At 41.0% G+C, this 13,467-nt stretch overlaps 1 protein-coding gene across 1 annotated transcript in view; it reads right to left on the reverse strand.

Annotated features, from left to right (window-relative positions):
- Window positions 1-339: 339 nt before the first annotated feature.
- The window catches only part of LOC128663870 (asialoglycoprotein receptor 1), a 123,689-nt gene continuing 110,561 nt past the window's right edge, over window positions 340-13,467 (reverse strand). Inside the window, exons 8-10 of the mRNA XM_053718430.1 lie at window positions 2,625-2,776; window positions 2,411-2,517; window positions 340-2,101 (exon numbers count right to left, since the gene is read on the reverse strand). Of these exons, the coding sequence (XP_053574405.1) occupies window positions 1,945-2,101; window positions 2,411-2,517; window positions 2,625-2,776 (416 nt within the window). The 3' untranslated portion in view covers window positions 340-1,944. The remainder of the gene's footprint in view (window positions 2,102-2,410; window positions 2,518-2,624; window positions 2,777-13,467) is intronic.

Raw genomic sequence — 13,467 nt, forward strand, 5'->3', positions numbered from 1 at the left:
TTTATCACTAGAAGAATTTCACTTTCTGAAGTCCAAATGTCTTGATACTTATGCTCAAATGCAATCGCTATGGTATGTGTAATCATGATTGCGCTAGCGAAAAAACATTTGCGCCACACTAATAATCTAGCCCATGGTAGAAGCCAATTTTATATGCACTAAACAATTACCCTGACCCGTACCCTGATGAGTGGCAGGAAAGAAGGTATCTTGGATAAAGATATTGGGAGAAAATGATTGTGTGTGGTCATTACAACTACAACATTTCATTATAAATGTAAAATGCTACGTCATATAATATGTCTTGTTATACTAGAAGAGAAGAGACAAGCATTGGAAATCTAAAGCATTTTTATTGTACACAGTTATGGTAGTGATTCAGTATATTACAGTTCAGAGCATTGCTGATATGGCAACACCACAGTATACCTGAAATTACAGTTAGGTGATACACAAGATCAATAGCAAAAGACATGGATAACTCTCAGCAATCATAAGCAGATAACTTTACATGATAGTGAATAAATGAATCTCTTACCTACTCCAATTCCATAATATCTTGCGCTTTTATGTAAAATTGTGCTTGTCAAACACTCCCTGGACAGGCCATAACATGAATTCTATAACTTATGTGTTAAAAAATACTGTATATAAAATAGATAGTTTAGGGAAATTGCAGCATTTTGAAGAAAAAAAATAGATTACAGAATATGTTTAGCATGTAAAGTATTTTTTTTACACAAAAGCAAAAGATTAGTAATGTTCATTTAGCTATGAGAGAGATCCTTAAAGGGACAGTATACTGTAAAATAGTTTTTCCCTTATTTCAGATAGAGCATGTAATTTTAAGCAACTCCTATTATCAATTTTTCTTCATTCTCTTGCTATCTTTATTTGAAAAGCAAGAATGTAAGTTTAGAATCCGGCCCATTTTTTATTCATAACCTGGGTTGTGCTTGCTGATTGGTGGCTAAATGCATCCACCATTTAAAAAGTGCTGTCCAGGGTCTGAACCAAAAATTGGCTGGCTCCTTATCTTAAATGCCTTCTTTTTCAAATAAAGATAGCAAGAGAATGAAGAAAATTTGATAATAGGAGTAAATTAGAAAGTTGCTTAAAATTACAAGCTCTATCTGAATCATGAAATAAAAAAATTGGGTTTAGTATCCCTTTAATGTGTTTCCAATTACTTTTTTTAGAAGCTGCAGAGTATATAATGTATAGCAATTTCCTTTTTAAGGGATTATTTGTGTATTTGATTAGCTGGTTTTGTGTCTTGAGGCCACAGCCTAATAAAATGAGTTGAGCTTGTAGGTATAATCAGATCTCATTACATTATCACATTGTGTACATATACATGCTTCTTTATCTTATATCTGTCCGTAAACCAAAGACCAATGCTTGGAGAGAACAATGGAAAATCAACATGTTATTACCCTATCTCTTCTATACCTAAAATTTCTTCTTCTGGCTCTGTTTACACAGCCTATCTATAGCTTGGACCTAAGACCAGAAACATGCAGAATAGGTGGGGAAACCACAGGCTAAATCAACTATTTCAAAAGTTCATATATAAGGGTAAAGGAAATACTTGCAAACAATTTAATACACTCCAGCAGATAAAATGGATCATTGGGGACAAATTAAAGGGGATCATTTTTTTGAGTAAGCCATCCCATTAAAGGCATGAGATGCTAGGGGTAGGATTAGCTTCATCTTGATGGGCAAGCTTCTTGTATGGTCATTGTTTCTTCCAGGGCTGTGAGTTAATCAGAAAATCAAGCTGAATGGGCTTTAATCTGCAGGGTTAGCGCATGATTCTCAATACGTTTTATACTTTTGAAGACAGAACTATATCCACGAAATTGGGTCTGTCTAAAGTTAGCAGTGTGTCACACTCCATAATTATATGTGCCCCTCTTGGCGCTCTTCTGTACACTACACTCATGGCTTTGAGAGAATATTGTTCTCACATATGTAAAAATACGGACGGGAGCAGTGTTCATCATTCCATTCACCATTATGGAGTAAATGAGCACAGTCTTCACCTCCGCCCAGGCCGTGGCCGAAGTACTCATCTGGTTGTCCCTCTTTCCAGTACCTGCATTTGAAAGTGAGAGAATAATCCATAAACGTGTTTACATTATTCCAGTCCGTAAGATAACTTGAAATACAATTAACATACATAGCTGTATAGATGGACTTACAAATCTTTAGATTAAAAAATTGTTGATTTTAAATATAAATGATGGCTGTGGTTTGGTGATGACCTCACTGGTTGTGTAGAAATGGTTACAGGGTTGTGTATGGTCATTTGGTTAAACAGTGTATTACAAATTAAAAACCAGTAGCATGGCTGAACATGTTAAATGATGTCTCTTGGCAGACAGGTGTGGTATATTGGACTTACTTTAAGGCAGTCTCATAGTTGGTGCCATCTACCCATTTCCAGTGTCCATCCACATCAGTAAGACCGATCCAGACAAACTCACCAGGCTTTAAACCTTGTAAATAGTTCTGTAACACATAAGAGGGTGCCCAGTAACTGTTTTTATACTCTTACATATGTACAACTTTCATATGAATCATTCAGAAACATTGTTCATTTTCCCACACTTCCATACCTGTTCTTCTCTGGTATTGATAGTGACCAGATGAGAACTTTTGGACTCACAAAATTTCTTGGCACTTGGCCATGATTTTGTATCTTTGGAGAGGTAATAACAACTCAAAGAATATTGTTTCCAGTCTTCTGGACATTCTGGTGCTGCAGAGCCTAAGGAAGGAAAAGGGGATATACAGTATGTAGAAATAGTATAGTATTCTGCTGATATAGGACTGTATTTATATGTGAAGTATACAGGTTTAGAAAGTATAGTCCCTCCTATACTTCTATCCACCTGTGTTTGCTTTACTTTCCATTACTCAGTTAAGAGTGTTTTAACCCTGCACTGATCTCCCCAAAAACAAAAGGATCCTTCCTAACCAATCACAAACTAATACACATATGTAGGATTTGATCATGACTGTTATTTGCACATGTACAGTTCACCAAAGAGATTGGGTAGCCGTGCACTGTTCTCTTCCCTTAAGGTCGTTAAGCACTTATTCAGTTTAGTTAATTAATAATAATAATTGATTAAACAGTTATTTAAATAAACAGACATAAATTATTTTCAAATGTTCGTCTAATAGCTAAATATAAATATACATTAGTATATACACAATAATATTCACATTTAAGCCACCTAGTGTGCCAATTGCTATTGCCAAGAATGCTTTTCATATCCATGATAATCCACCCTAAAGGGATGTAATATGGTAATTTGTGTCTGCTTTAATGTTTTCCCACTGATCTGTTTCATATGCTGGAAGGTATTACATTGTTTACAAATAGTTAATTTATGGTTACTTTGTCATTTAAAATAGCTTCTTTAGCCTGTAGAATGCCACCACCTATACTAAAAATATAAATAATTTAATATGTAATTAAGAGGCAACAATTAGCAGTCAATTTCCCTGTAAGGGGTGGAAGATAAAGGTAATACAATTTTAATTTTCAATTGCTCTCTCTAAGTATTGGTCATTGTATTAATTCAGATAGATAATATAAGGAGGCATTATTGTATTGAGAGAAAGATAAGATTAGGAAGTCTGCTATTCCTGCAGGTTCAGCCCATTTATATGGACATGCTCTTGAGAACAATGGATTGAGGCTTCAATCAGCAAAAACTGCTATTTTGTATAAAATATAAACCTAAAGTAGCAGTTTCTCATACATTGTATAGTCCACTACTGTAATAAGTCATTGGGAAAACATTAAGGGGACAGTTTACCCAAAATGACAATACATTTTAAATTAAATATTTTACTGCTGAGCAATCATTAAATATTACTTTTGTTGTTTGTAAATAATTTTTTTATATCTCTGTTTGTGTTTTGTGTTGACTGTACCCATTGCAATCATTTCTATACATGCGGCAACTCGGTTGTTCTCCCCTCTGTGCAGGGCGCATGCTCCATCGCAAGTGTGAACACGGACTTGCGCATCTGTGTTCAGCGGGGAGTACATTTTATTTTCCTCAGTGCTGGTGCACACAAGTAACTGTACATGCCAAACACAGTACACATTGGGCACGGTGCTCTAATAAACCACCTGCGTATAAAGCGCACAAGGACAGTGACTCAGGGCAGGAAGGTGCACCACCGGTACACGGAGCGATAATCACTGGTGCCCCCCAGCCTCTCCAGCTCCTTCAGACCCTTTATTACACTGTACAGCCCACTCACTCACTGCACAGTGCAAAAACAAGGGAGCTTTAGTGAATCATGTACATGGGATAACATAGGGTCTGATTAAACTGATGTACTGTGACTGGCAGCTTTATCTCACTAACTCAGTGATTTTTAACCTTTTTTTTGCCGTGGCACACTTTTTTACATTAAAAAATCCTGTGGCACAGCACCATCCCAAAATTTAAAAAAAATCACACATTGTAGCCTAATACAGCATATATATATATATATATATATATATATATATATATATATATATATATATATATATATATATACACACACAAACACACACATACTGTATGTATTGTGTTGTTATGCCATGCCTCCTATTGTCTTACATTTAGCATTGTTTTGTGCTAAATTTTAAATAACACTGTGTTCAGGCACAGGGGGTTATCTATATAGCCCATGTGTACTTTCTGTCTCTTTGTGTTGAAAAGAGATTTACAAAGCCTGTGATAAGAGGCAGCCTTCAAAGGCTTAGAAATCAGCATATGAGCCTACCTATGTTTAGTTTAAACTAAGAATACCAAGAGAAAAAAGCTAATTTGATTATAAAAGTAAATTGGAAAGTTGATTAAAATTAAAAGTCCTATCTGAAAAATGAAAGTTTAATTTATACTAGACTGTCCCTTTAAAGGGACAGTTTACCCAAAAATGTTCTTCCTTTTAAATTGTTCCCAATGATCCGTTTTACCTGCTGGAGTGTATTAAATTGGTAGCTCTTTACCCCTATTTTGGCATTTTAAACAACTGATTTAACCTGTGGTATCCCCACATATAGTAAAAGTTTCTATACTGGAGTCTAAGTTATTGAATAGCCTAAGTAAACACAGCCAGCAGAAAAAAATTACACTCCCGGTGCAGTGTAGTTAAAGGGACGTGAAACCCAAAACTTTTCTTTCATGATTCAGATGGAGAATACAATTTTAAACAACTTTCCGATTTACTTCTATTATTTAATTTGCTTCCTTCTGTTGTTATCCTTTGCTGTAAGGTTTATCTAGGCAAGCTCAGGGGCAGCAGAGAACCTAGGTTCTAGCTGTTGATTGGTGGCTGCATATATATATATATTGATTGTGATTGGCTCACCCATGTGTTCAGTTAGAAACCAGTAGTGCATTGCTGCTCCTTCAGCAAATGATACCAAGAGAATGAAACAGATTAGATAATAGAAGTAAATTAGAAAGTTGTTTAAAATTGTATTCTCTATCTGAATCATGAAAGAATTTTTTTGGGTTTCATGTCCCTTTAAGTAATAAAATGTTAAGGGGGGGGGCGGAGCTAACTGCCAAGCTGGATAGACGCAGCTCATGAGAGCTCTGTTCCAGTTCTATTAGAAAGTTTTAAAAAAAGTTGATTTAACTACCAGATTCTTCCCCACAAGTGGTACTGATATATACCCCAGATCAAATAGACAGCTTATTTTGCCCTTTGGACGGGGAAACGCTGACAGGGGATAAAGAAAATCAAGAGCTCAGAGACAAGCACTTGTGACGGTCGCCGGAGGGTCGGGGCTCCGCTCCGACGACTGGAGTGCCAAACAGAGAATCCTACTTAGTGACCAGCATTCTGATTCCAGTACATCACCCGCTGTCCTAACGGAGCAGCACCGGAGACAGGCAGCTGAACCACGCGGACCGCCCTATAAAGCAGCGGAGATCGGAGTCTAGGAAGAGCAGGCGTGTTGATCCGGAGGGTCGGGGCTCCGCTCCGGATGAGGAACACGGCCTTTGCAAAGCGGAGAGAGCAGCCGCACTTACCGGATTGAGAGGAATCTCCAAACTGCAAACCTGGTGATCTGCCGATTGCCGTGATCTGAACCGGAGGCTCCCTGGGTAAGCAGGCCGAAGGCCTTCAGATATGCAGAGTCACATATACCCACACTTGAGCCTGTAAGGGCACGAAAAGGTGCCGTTTGTTGTAGCATACAGTCAATTCCACAGACCACGTGAGATATTTACCAGCTCTAAACATATTCGCCATTTAGAAGAGCACTCATAACTACCCTAGCCAGTAAGACCTTTACCTATATAGACTGCGGTGACCTTGCACACTATTTCAGCCCAGCTGGTCCCACTCCGACAGAGGCCTTATAGTGATATAGCTAGGCCCAGGCAGGAGCGAGTTGTGTAGATTCCAATTAGGCCTGCATTACAGGCCAAAATTACTGTAAAGGCCTTTAGAAATATCTCAGTCGCTCATCCACTGTCACTACAAAAGCCTGAGTGGACAGCCAATTAATGCCCAGGTGAAGAGTTCATAATACCACATTCACTGACATACAGAAGTTTGTATCTTTTGACTCTTTCTGTTGCATCGGATTCCTGCTGCCCCAAGCACGGGGATCCCTCTGCACCCACCTGATATAGGCTCCTGTCTATCAAGTTTCAGTATAGTAGTACCTCTCTCCTGCCATTTCCCTCTGAGTCTTTCTCAGAGGGTCATATCCCTCTTTCCCGTCCCCACATCGTCATTAGATGACAAATGCCCCTGGGAGAGAGGTCTACAACGGAATTCATCACTCACCACTTTACTAAGCAAGATGTGTTGTGCATTGGCCTAGGAATGTGCTGAGGGGCTAGTGGGAGGTGAGAATTTGATGGATACATATTTGAATTGATATCATTCTAACAAAGAGCTACACTACAGGGTCACGTTGTTGTCTCTGGCTAGGAAGGTACAGTCTTTACCATGTCTCAGTCTCAGAGGAAAAAGCTGAAGCAGACTTCTCAGCTCCGAAGAACAGTAGTCGACCATTTCAAAGCTACCCCTAGGGAAGAGAGGAGCTCCTCCCCAGAAGACACCCAATCCCTAGATGGTCAGGATAATGAATTCATTTCTCAATCACACCTATCACATACCCCGCCCCTTGACAATATGGCATCCACTATTGTGGACACTCTATCAAAGCGTATGAATTCACTGCAAGATACCCTCACTAAAGCCATAAAAGGGTCAGCTGCGGAATTAAGGAGAGATATGGCTATTATAGGGGAAAGAACGGATGCTTTGGAGCAAAAGCAGGAAGATCTTTCTGTGGACCATGAAAATCTACTGGCATACTCCCAAAATCTGGCCATACAAATTTCTGATCTGGAACTCAAGCTCTCTGACCTGGAGGACAGATCCAGAATTTGGAAAATTTCATCAAAGAATTTTGTTTCTTGTTCTTGGCAGATCTAGACACACCAAGCTTCCTCATAGATAGAGTTCATCGTACCCCAAGACCACAAAATATTTCTGCGGACAAACCCAGGGATGTTTTAGCCAGAATTCATTATTTTACCCACAAGGAAAAGATCCTTAGAGAACTGGCAAACAAACCTTCAATGCCGGAGAAATTTAAATCTATCCAGGTCTTCCCTGACCTCTCTCAATTTACTCTGCAGAAACGCAGATCTTTTGGCCCCTTCACACAGATCCTCAGGCAACACAATGTCAAGTACAGATGGGGCTACCCAACTAAACTGATTGTGAACAGAAATGGTTCCATACATACAGTAGCCTCCATTAATGAGGGAATGGATCTCCTCAAAAAATGGGACCTCCAGAGACTTCCATTTAAACCAACGGAGACAGACCCTTCCACATCTCAACTCCAGGCTACTGCACCAGAATGGGCCCCTCTCCCCCAGAGGCCCCCCTACGAAGTAGCTCGGGGGATACCCCAACACTTCCCAGAGACTGTACCCCGGATAAAACAGCTTGACCTGTGTACTCAGAATCTTTCATATGTTGAACTTGATTCTACATCGGCAGTGAGAGAAGAAGTGAAAGTAGTACCCCTATCCCTGGTTATAAGTCCTTTGAGAGAGTAATCATTCTGTTTATCTCTAGTATACTCCATGACTGGACTTGTTACCTGTATTAACCCTTTGCTTTTCCGGGTTACTGGAGTATCTGAACTTATCAGTGTTTACCCAATATTTGTATGAGTGCCTTACATGATAACGACCTGATGAGTCTGCTTATATGATAGGAGATCTTACTACTCTCTGTACCCGAAAGTAACCTAATTTACAAGTAAAAGTTGAAAGGATCTGGTCTTTATGTTAGATAATATTGCTCTGTTTATTGCTTGTATAATGGTGGTTTATTTTGTCACAGGTTATAAGATTTTCGTAGTAGGGTAGATTTGGTTATCTCCCTTACATCCCATGCTATAAACATGTTACTAGTATTAACCCGTTTCTTTCTCAGGTCGTTAGTCTAATGGACCCTGTCAATGTTACTCGATATTTGTGAAATCACACAATAAAATAGGCAGGGGTAATCTCCGATCCACACCACCAGACTATCAGAAACTGTAGTAAGGTTAACGAACACCAGAGGCATAGTTGTAAGACACCCCCCCTAGAATGAGTTGGGAGTCTCCAAGACCCCTGGGAATGTACTTATAGTTCTCTTGTCCATGATGGACTTTGCTACTCTTTGATCAACAGGTAGAAGGCTTACCCCTAAGCTACATAAAGTATACTGTAAAGAGTGATACTTGGGCCCTCACATTGATAACTATAGACTAAGCCCTCACCACCCTTAAATCCTTAATCACAGCCTTTAGTGGGAAATGAGATAAGTACACACCTGAGAAATAGCTGGTGATTCCATCCACGGACATACAAAACTGTAGAGTATAAAGATAGAGGAGGGGTACATAGTCCAGCTATAAGATTTATTTCCGACTTAAATGACAACCACTAGGTGAGCTTGCATAGGTTAGGAGGTCCTTACCTTATTTTGTAACCAAAGCTAACCCAATCTGCAAGTAAAAGTTGTAATGATAAGATCTTTGAGTACTGTTATGTTAATCTGTGTTGTTCACTGTTGATGTCACTGTTGATGTAATGTTATGTTTAAAGCTCTTTGTTTTAGTAATGAAAATTTGTATCCTATAGGTTAATTAATCTTTGGGCGCTGTCTCTTTTAGGCGGCTGATATACTGAATCTTGTATACCGGTGGATTAGGCTGCGGAGAAGGAGTGCCCGTAGTAGATTTATAGTATAAGAGTCGTTAGACTCTAGAATTGTGTTCTCACCAAATACCTCCCACGGCCCCATTGGGTGCATTGGTAATTTCTTGGTTAGACGGTGAATAGTGCCGCCAAGTTCTAATTTTTTTAGACTGACTCTGAGTTTATCTAAACTGATCCTTGCCCAAGCCCGAGACAACCCCCGTCTCTAGCCTCTATATCCCAACTCCCCCCCTATAGCAGAGGTGCACCTCTAGAGCTTCAGTTTCCCCTTTTTTTTTTTTTTTTTTCCCCTTTGATTTGATTTATTACCTCTCCAAATTCTCCCTCAGGTGGATAAGCGGCTCCTTGTGATACAACTGGTATTACGGCTGTGGTTGGCCGAATCATGCGAACTTTCCTCATAGGACCATCGTGTCGAGGTTCCACACATCAGGTTAGTGGAGCAGATTGTGCCTTTCCCCTTCTCCTTACCTGTTTTTGGTTTTGTTTCTTACCGCCTAACCCCAGTGTATTTCTCTCCCTTACCCACCCTAACATGAAGGGCTCTTCAGCCACTTTGACCTTTGCGTCCTTAAATTGTAAGGGATTAAATTCTCCCTTTAAACGTAGCCTGCTGGACAACTTTATGTCTAATAATAAGGTTAAAATAGTATTTGCCCAAGAGACTCACTGGATAAGTAACCACCAGTCCAAATTCAAATGGCACCACTACTCCAACTGTGTTGAAGCCTCTCATTCAGACAAAACTAGGGGAGTAGCTATCCTCATCCATAGCCAGGTTGGCTATGAGAAAATCTACTTAGAGACAGACCCGGAGGGTAGGTACCTTATTTTAATCTGCAAACTTGACGGACAGGTCTATACGCTAGTTAATCTGTATGCCCCAAATCAGAATCAACCGAAATTTTTAAAGTCACTACTACAGAATGTATGTAAGGTCCGAACGGGTAGATTGCTGCTAGGAGGCGACTTTAATATGGTATGGGACCCACTCTTTGATAAAAGAGTCCGGGTGGGTAAGGATATAGACCCATATTCGGTATCCACAGCTAAGAAATTTAGAGAACTTATCTCCCACCATAATTTATTTGACATCTGGAGATCTTGTCCCCCCACCACTAAAGATTACACATACTTCTCCAAGCCCCATCACTCCTATTCAAGGCTTGATTATTTTTTTACAGACACATGGACACTCAATGTTACTATACATTCCAGGATTAAAACATGTGCCTGGTCCGACCATGATGCGATTTTGGTGACATTGGATTCTGGCGCGAGCTCCTCTGCGTGTCCCAGTTGGAAACTCCCAGACTCATTGTGGTCTGATCCGGAGTTCCTTCCCCTAATACGCAATTCTTTAAGTGAATTCCTAACTCATAACTTGAATTCGGTCTCCTCCCATCAAACACTTTGGGCTGCTCTTAAGGCCTATATCAGAGGGGTTTGTATACATAGACAGGCAGCTATCAGGAAACAAAGGGGAGCGCCTTTTGGCCTGGTAGTAGCTAAACTTAGAACTAAGGAAAGCCTCAATAAATTGAATCCCTCGCCGGAACTGGCGGTTGAGATAGATACCATCCGTAGCCAACTTAAGGCAATGGAACTAAATAGGATCCAGGAGGCAATCGGCAGGTTCAAAACACTCTTATATTATCAGGGCAACAAGGCCTCTACCATACTAGCAAACAAACTGAGGGGTAGAGCGGCCTCATCCCGCATTCTCTTCATAAAAAAGGAGAACACACGCGTGACCTCCCCTAAAGATATTGGAGAGACCTTTGCAGCCTTTTACTCAAGCCTATACAATATCCATCATACGGAAGGAGAGAATGCCCCCTCCCGGGCCCAAATTAGAGCCTTTTTAAAAGACCTACATTTACCTGTCATGTCTCAAAAAGAAATAGACAGGGTCCAGGCCCCATTTTCAAACGCGGAATTGAAATTAGCAATCACTCAACTCCAAAACAGAAAGGCCCCGGGTCCGGACGGTTTTCCAGCCAGGTTTTATAAAACCTTTCGGCTGGAGCTATCTCCTCTGCTTCTCCAGACCTTTGGTGAGGCTAGAGAGAAAGGTGTATTCAGAGGGGAACTACTAGAGGCAACTATCTTGACCATTCCCAAACCAAATAAGGATCCATCTCAGTGTGGGAGCTATCGCCCCATTTCCCTCATTAATATAGATGTAAAACTATATTCGAAATTGTGGGCAAATAGACTTTGTTCCATCACCCCTAATCTTCTGCACCCAGACCAGGTGGGATTCACGTTGGGCAGAGAGGGGCCAGACAATACCAGACGCATATTGAATATCTTCTCTGAGGCATACAGACGGCAGGTTCCCATGCTGGCCCTGTCATTAGACGCGGAAAAAGCGCTTGACAGGGTCAGATGGGAGTACTTATGGGAGGTTTTACTTTGCTTTGGGTTTCCCAAGGACATAGTATTAGCGATACAAGCTCTGTATAGCTCGCCAAGTGCCAAGGTCCGAGGCTTGGGCTTTTGTTCCTCGAGTTTCCCCATCACCAATGGTACGAGACAAGGCTGCCCTCTCTCGCCCATCGTGTTTGCCCTAGCGATTGAACCGCTGGCCCAGGCAATCAGAAACTCCCCATTAATCAGAGGTGTCCCAGTGAGCAGTAGAGTGGAGGAGGTTGGTGGAGGGGGGGAAAAGATAGCATTATTTGCTGATGATGTTACCCTCTTTCTGACCATCCCCTTGGGTTCCCTACCAGTCTTATTTGAACTTCTTTCTCAATTTGGTACCTTGAGCTTTTACAAGCTCAACGTGGCCAAGACTGAAGCTCTTGCAATCCATATTCCACACTTTGAACAGGAGATTCTCAGAGAAACCTACAATTTCCAATGGGCGGCGGATACGATCACCCACCTGGGAATTCAAATAGGCCCGGATCTTGAAGTAGTCAAGACTAAAAATTATGATAAACTCCTCTCTGACATCCGAGAACTCCTTAATTCATGGTCATTCAGAGAGGTCTCATGGATGGGGCGAATTGCCTCCGTCAAAATGACTATTCTGCCCAAAATATTGTACTATTTCCGTTGTCTCCCATTGAATCTCCCCCGCACTCTCCTGGAAAAATTTGATGCACTGATAGCCAGGCATGTCTGGCAGGGCAAAAAACCTAGAATTGCCAGAAGGACGCTGCAGAGACCATATCACCTGGGAGGAGTCTCCCTCCCCAGCATCACTACCTATTATGAGGCAGCGAGACTGACCCATATCTCCCAATGGGAGACGAGCGATATAACACAGGGTTGGAAGAGGGTCGAACAGTTCTCCATTCCACAGGATATCACCCTCAAGGATCTATTATGGATCCCAGATTATAAAGCGGATAGTTCGATTATATCCAACCCAATAGTTAAACAAGCCATTGTTTGCTGGAAAACAGTTAGACATTATGTAAATGTCGCCCCTCACCCATCTCCAATACATTCGATACCAGGTCTGCTCAGAGGTCTTCCGAACTCGCATGGTCCTCAATGGAGGTGATGGAACCTTCTACATGTGTCTGATCTCTATCAGGGAAACACTCTCCAACCAGCCAACCTCAATGATCGAGAAAATATTACTCACATCCCCCCTTGGTTCCAATTTGAAAGATTTAGATTTCATAAATTCTTGGCAAGTTGGGGCTTTCCTATGACAGGTTTAAGAGATCTTACCCCATGGGAGCAGAAAAGCAAATCTGGGACATCTTTACAGAGGTCCTTATCCACTCATTATTCGCTTATAATGAAGGAAATTTGCGCAGAAGAGGTGTGGCAGCTGAGGGCTTGGGAGAGAGATTTAAGAATTCAAGTCACTGACAAAATCTGGGAACAAACGATTCTCCTTACGAAGAAAACCTTACATTGCGCAAATTCACTTGAACTCTATGTGAAAATTTGCCTCAGGTGGCACTACACTCCACAGAGACTGGCCTGGATGGGCACCTCACAGTCATCCCTATGCTGGAGAGGCTGCGGTCAGGTCGGATCAGATCTCCATATTTGGCGGTCATGTCCGGTCCTGGAAAGGCTCTGGGACGGCGTCTTCCAATTATGCGAATCCGCAGGGCTGTCCATTCCAAGAGTTCCCAAGACGGCCCTCTTGAACATTTCTATGCTTTTTCTTTATTTCAATAAAGCTTGTTTAAAAAAAAAAAAAAATGTTAAAGGGATAGTA

This window comes from Bombina bombina, chromosome 6, assembly GCF_027579735.1.
Source record: "Bombina bombina isolate aBomBom1 chromosome 6, aBomBom1.pri, whole genome shotgun sequence".
In the NCBI taxonomy this organism is placed as follows: domain Eukaryota; kingdom Metazoa; phylum Chordata; class Amphibia; order Anura; family Bombinatoridae; genus Bombina; species Bombina bombina.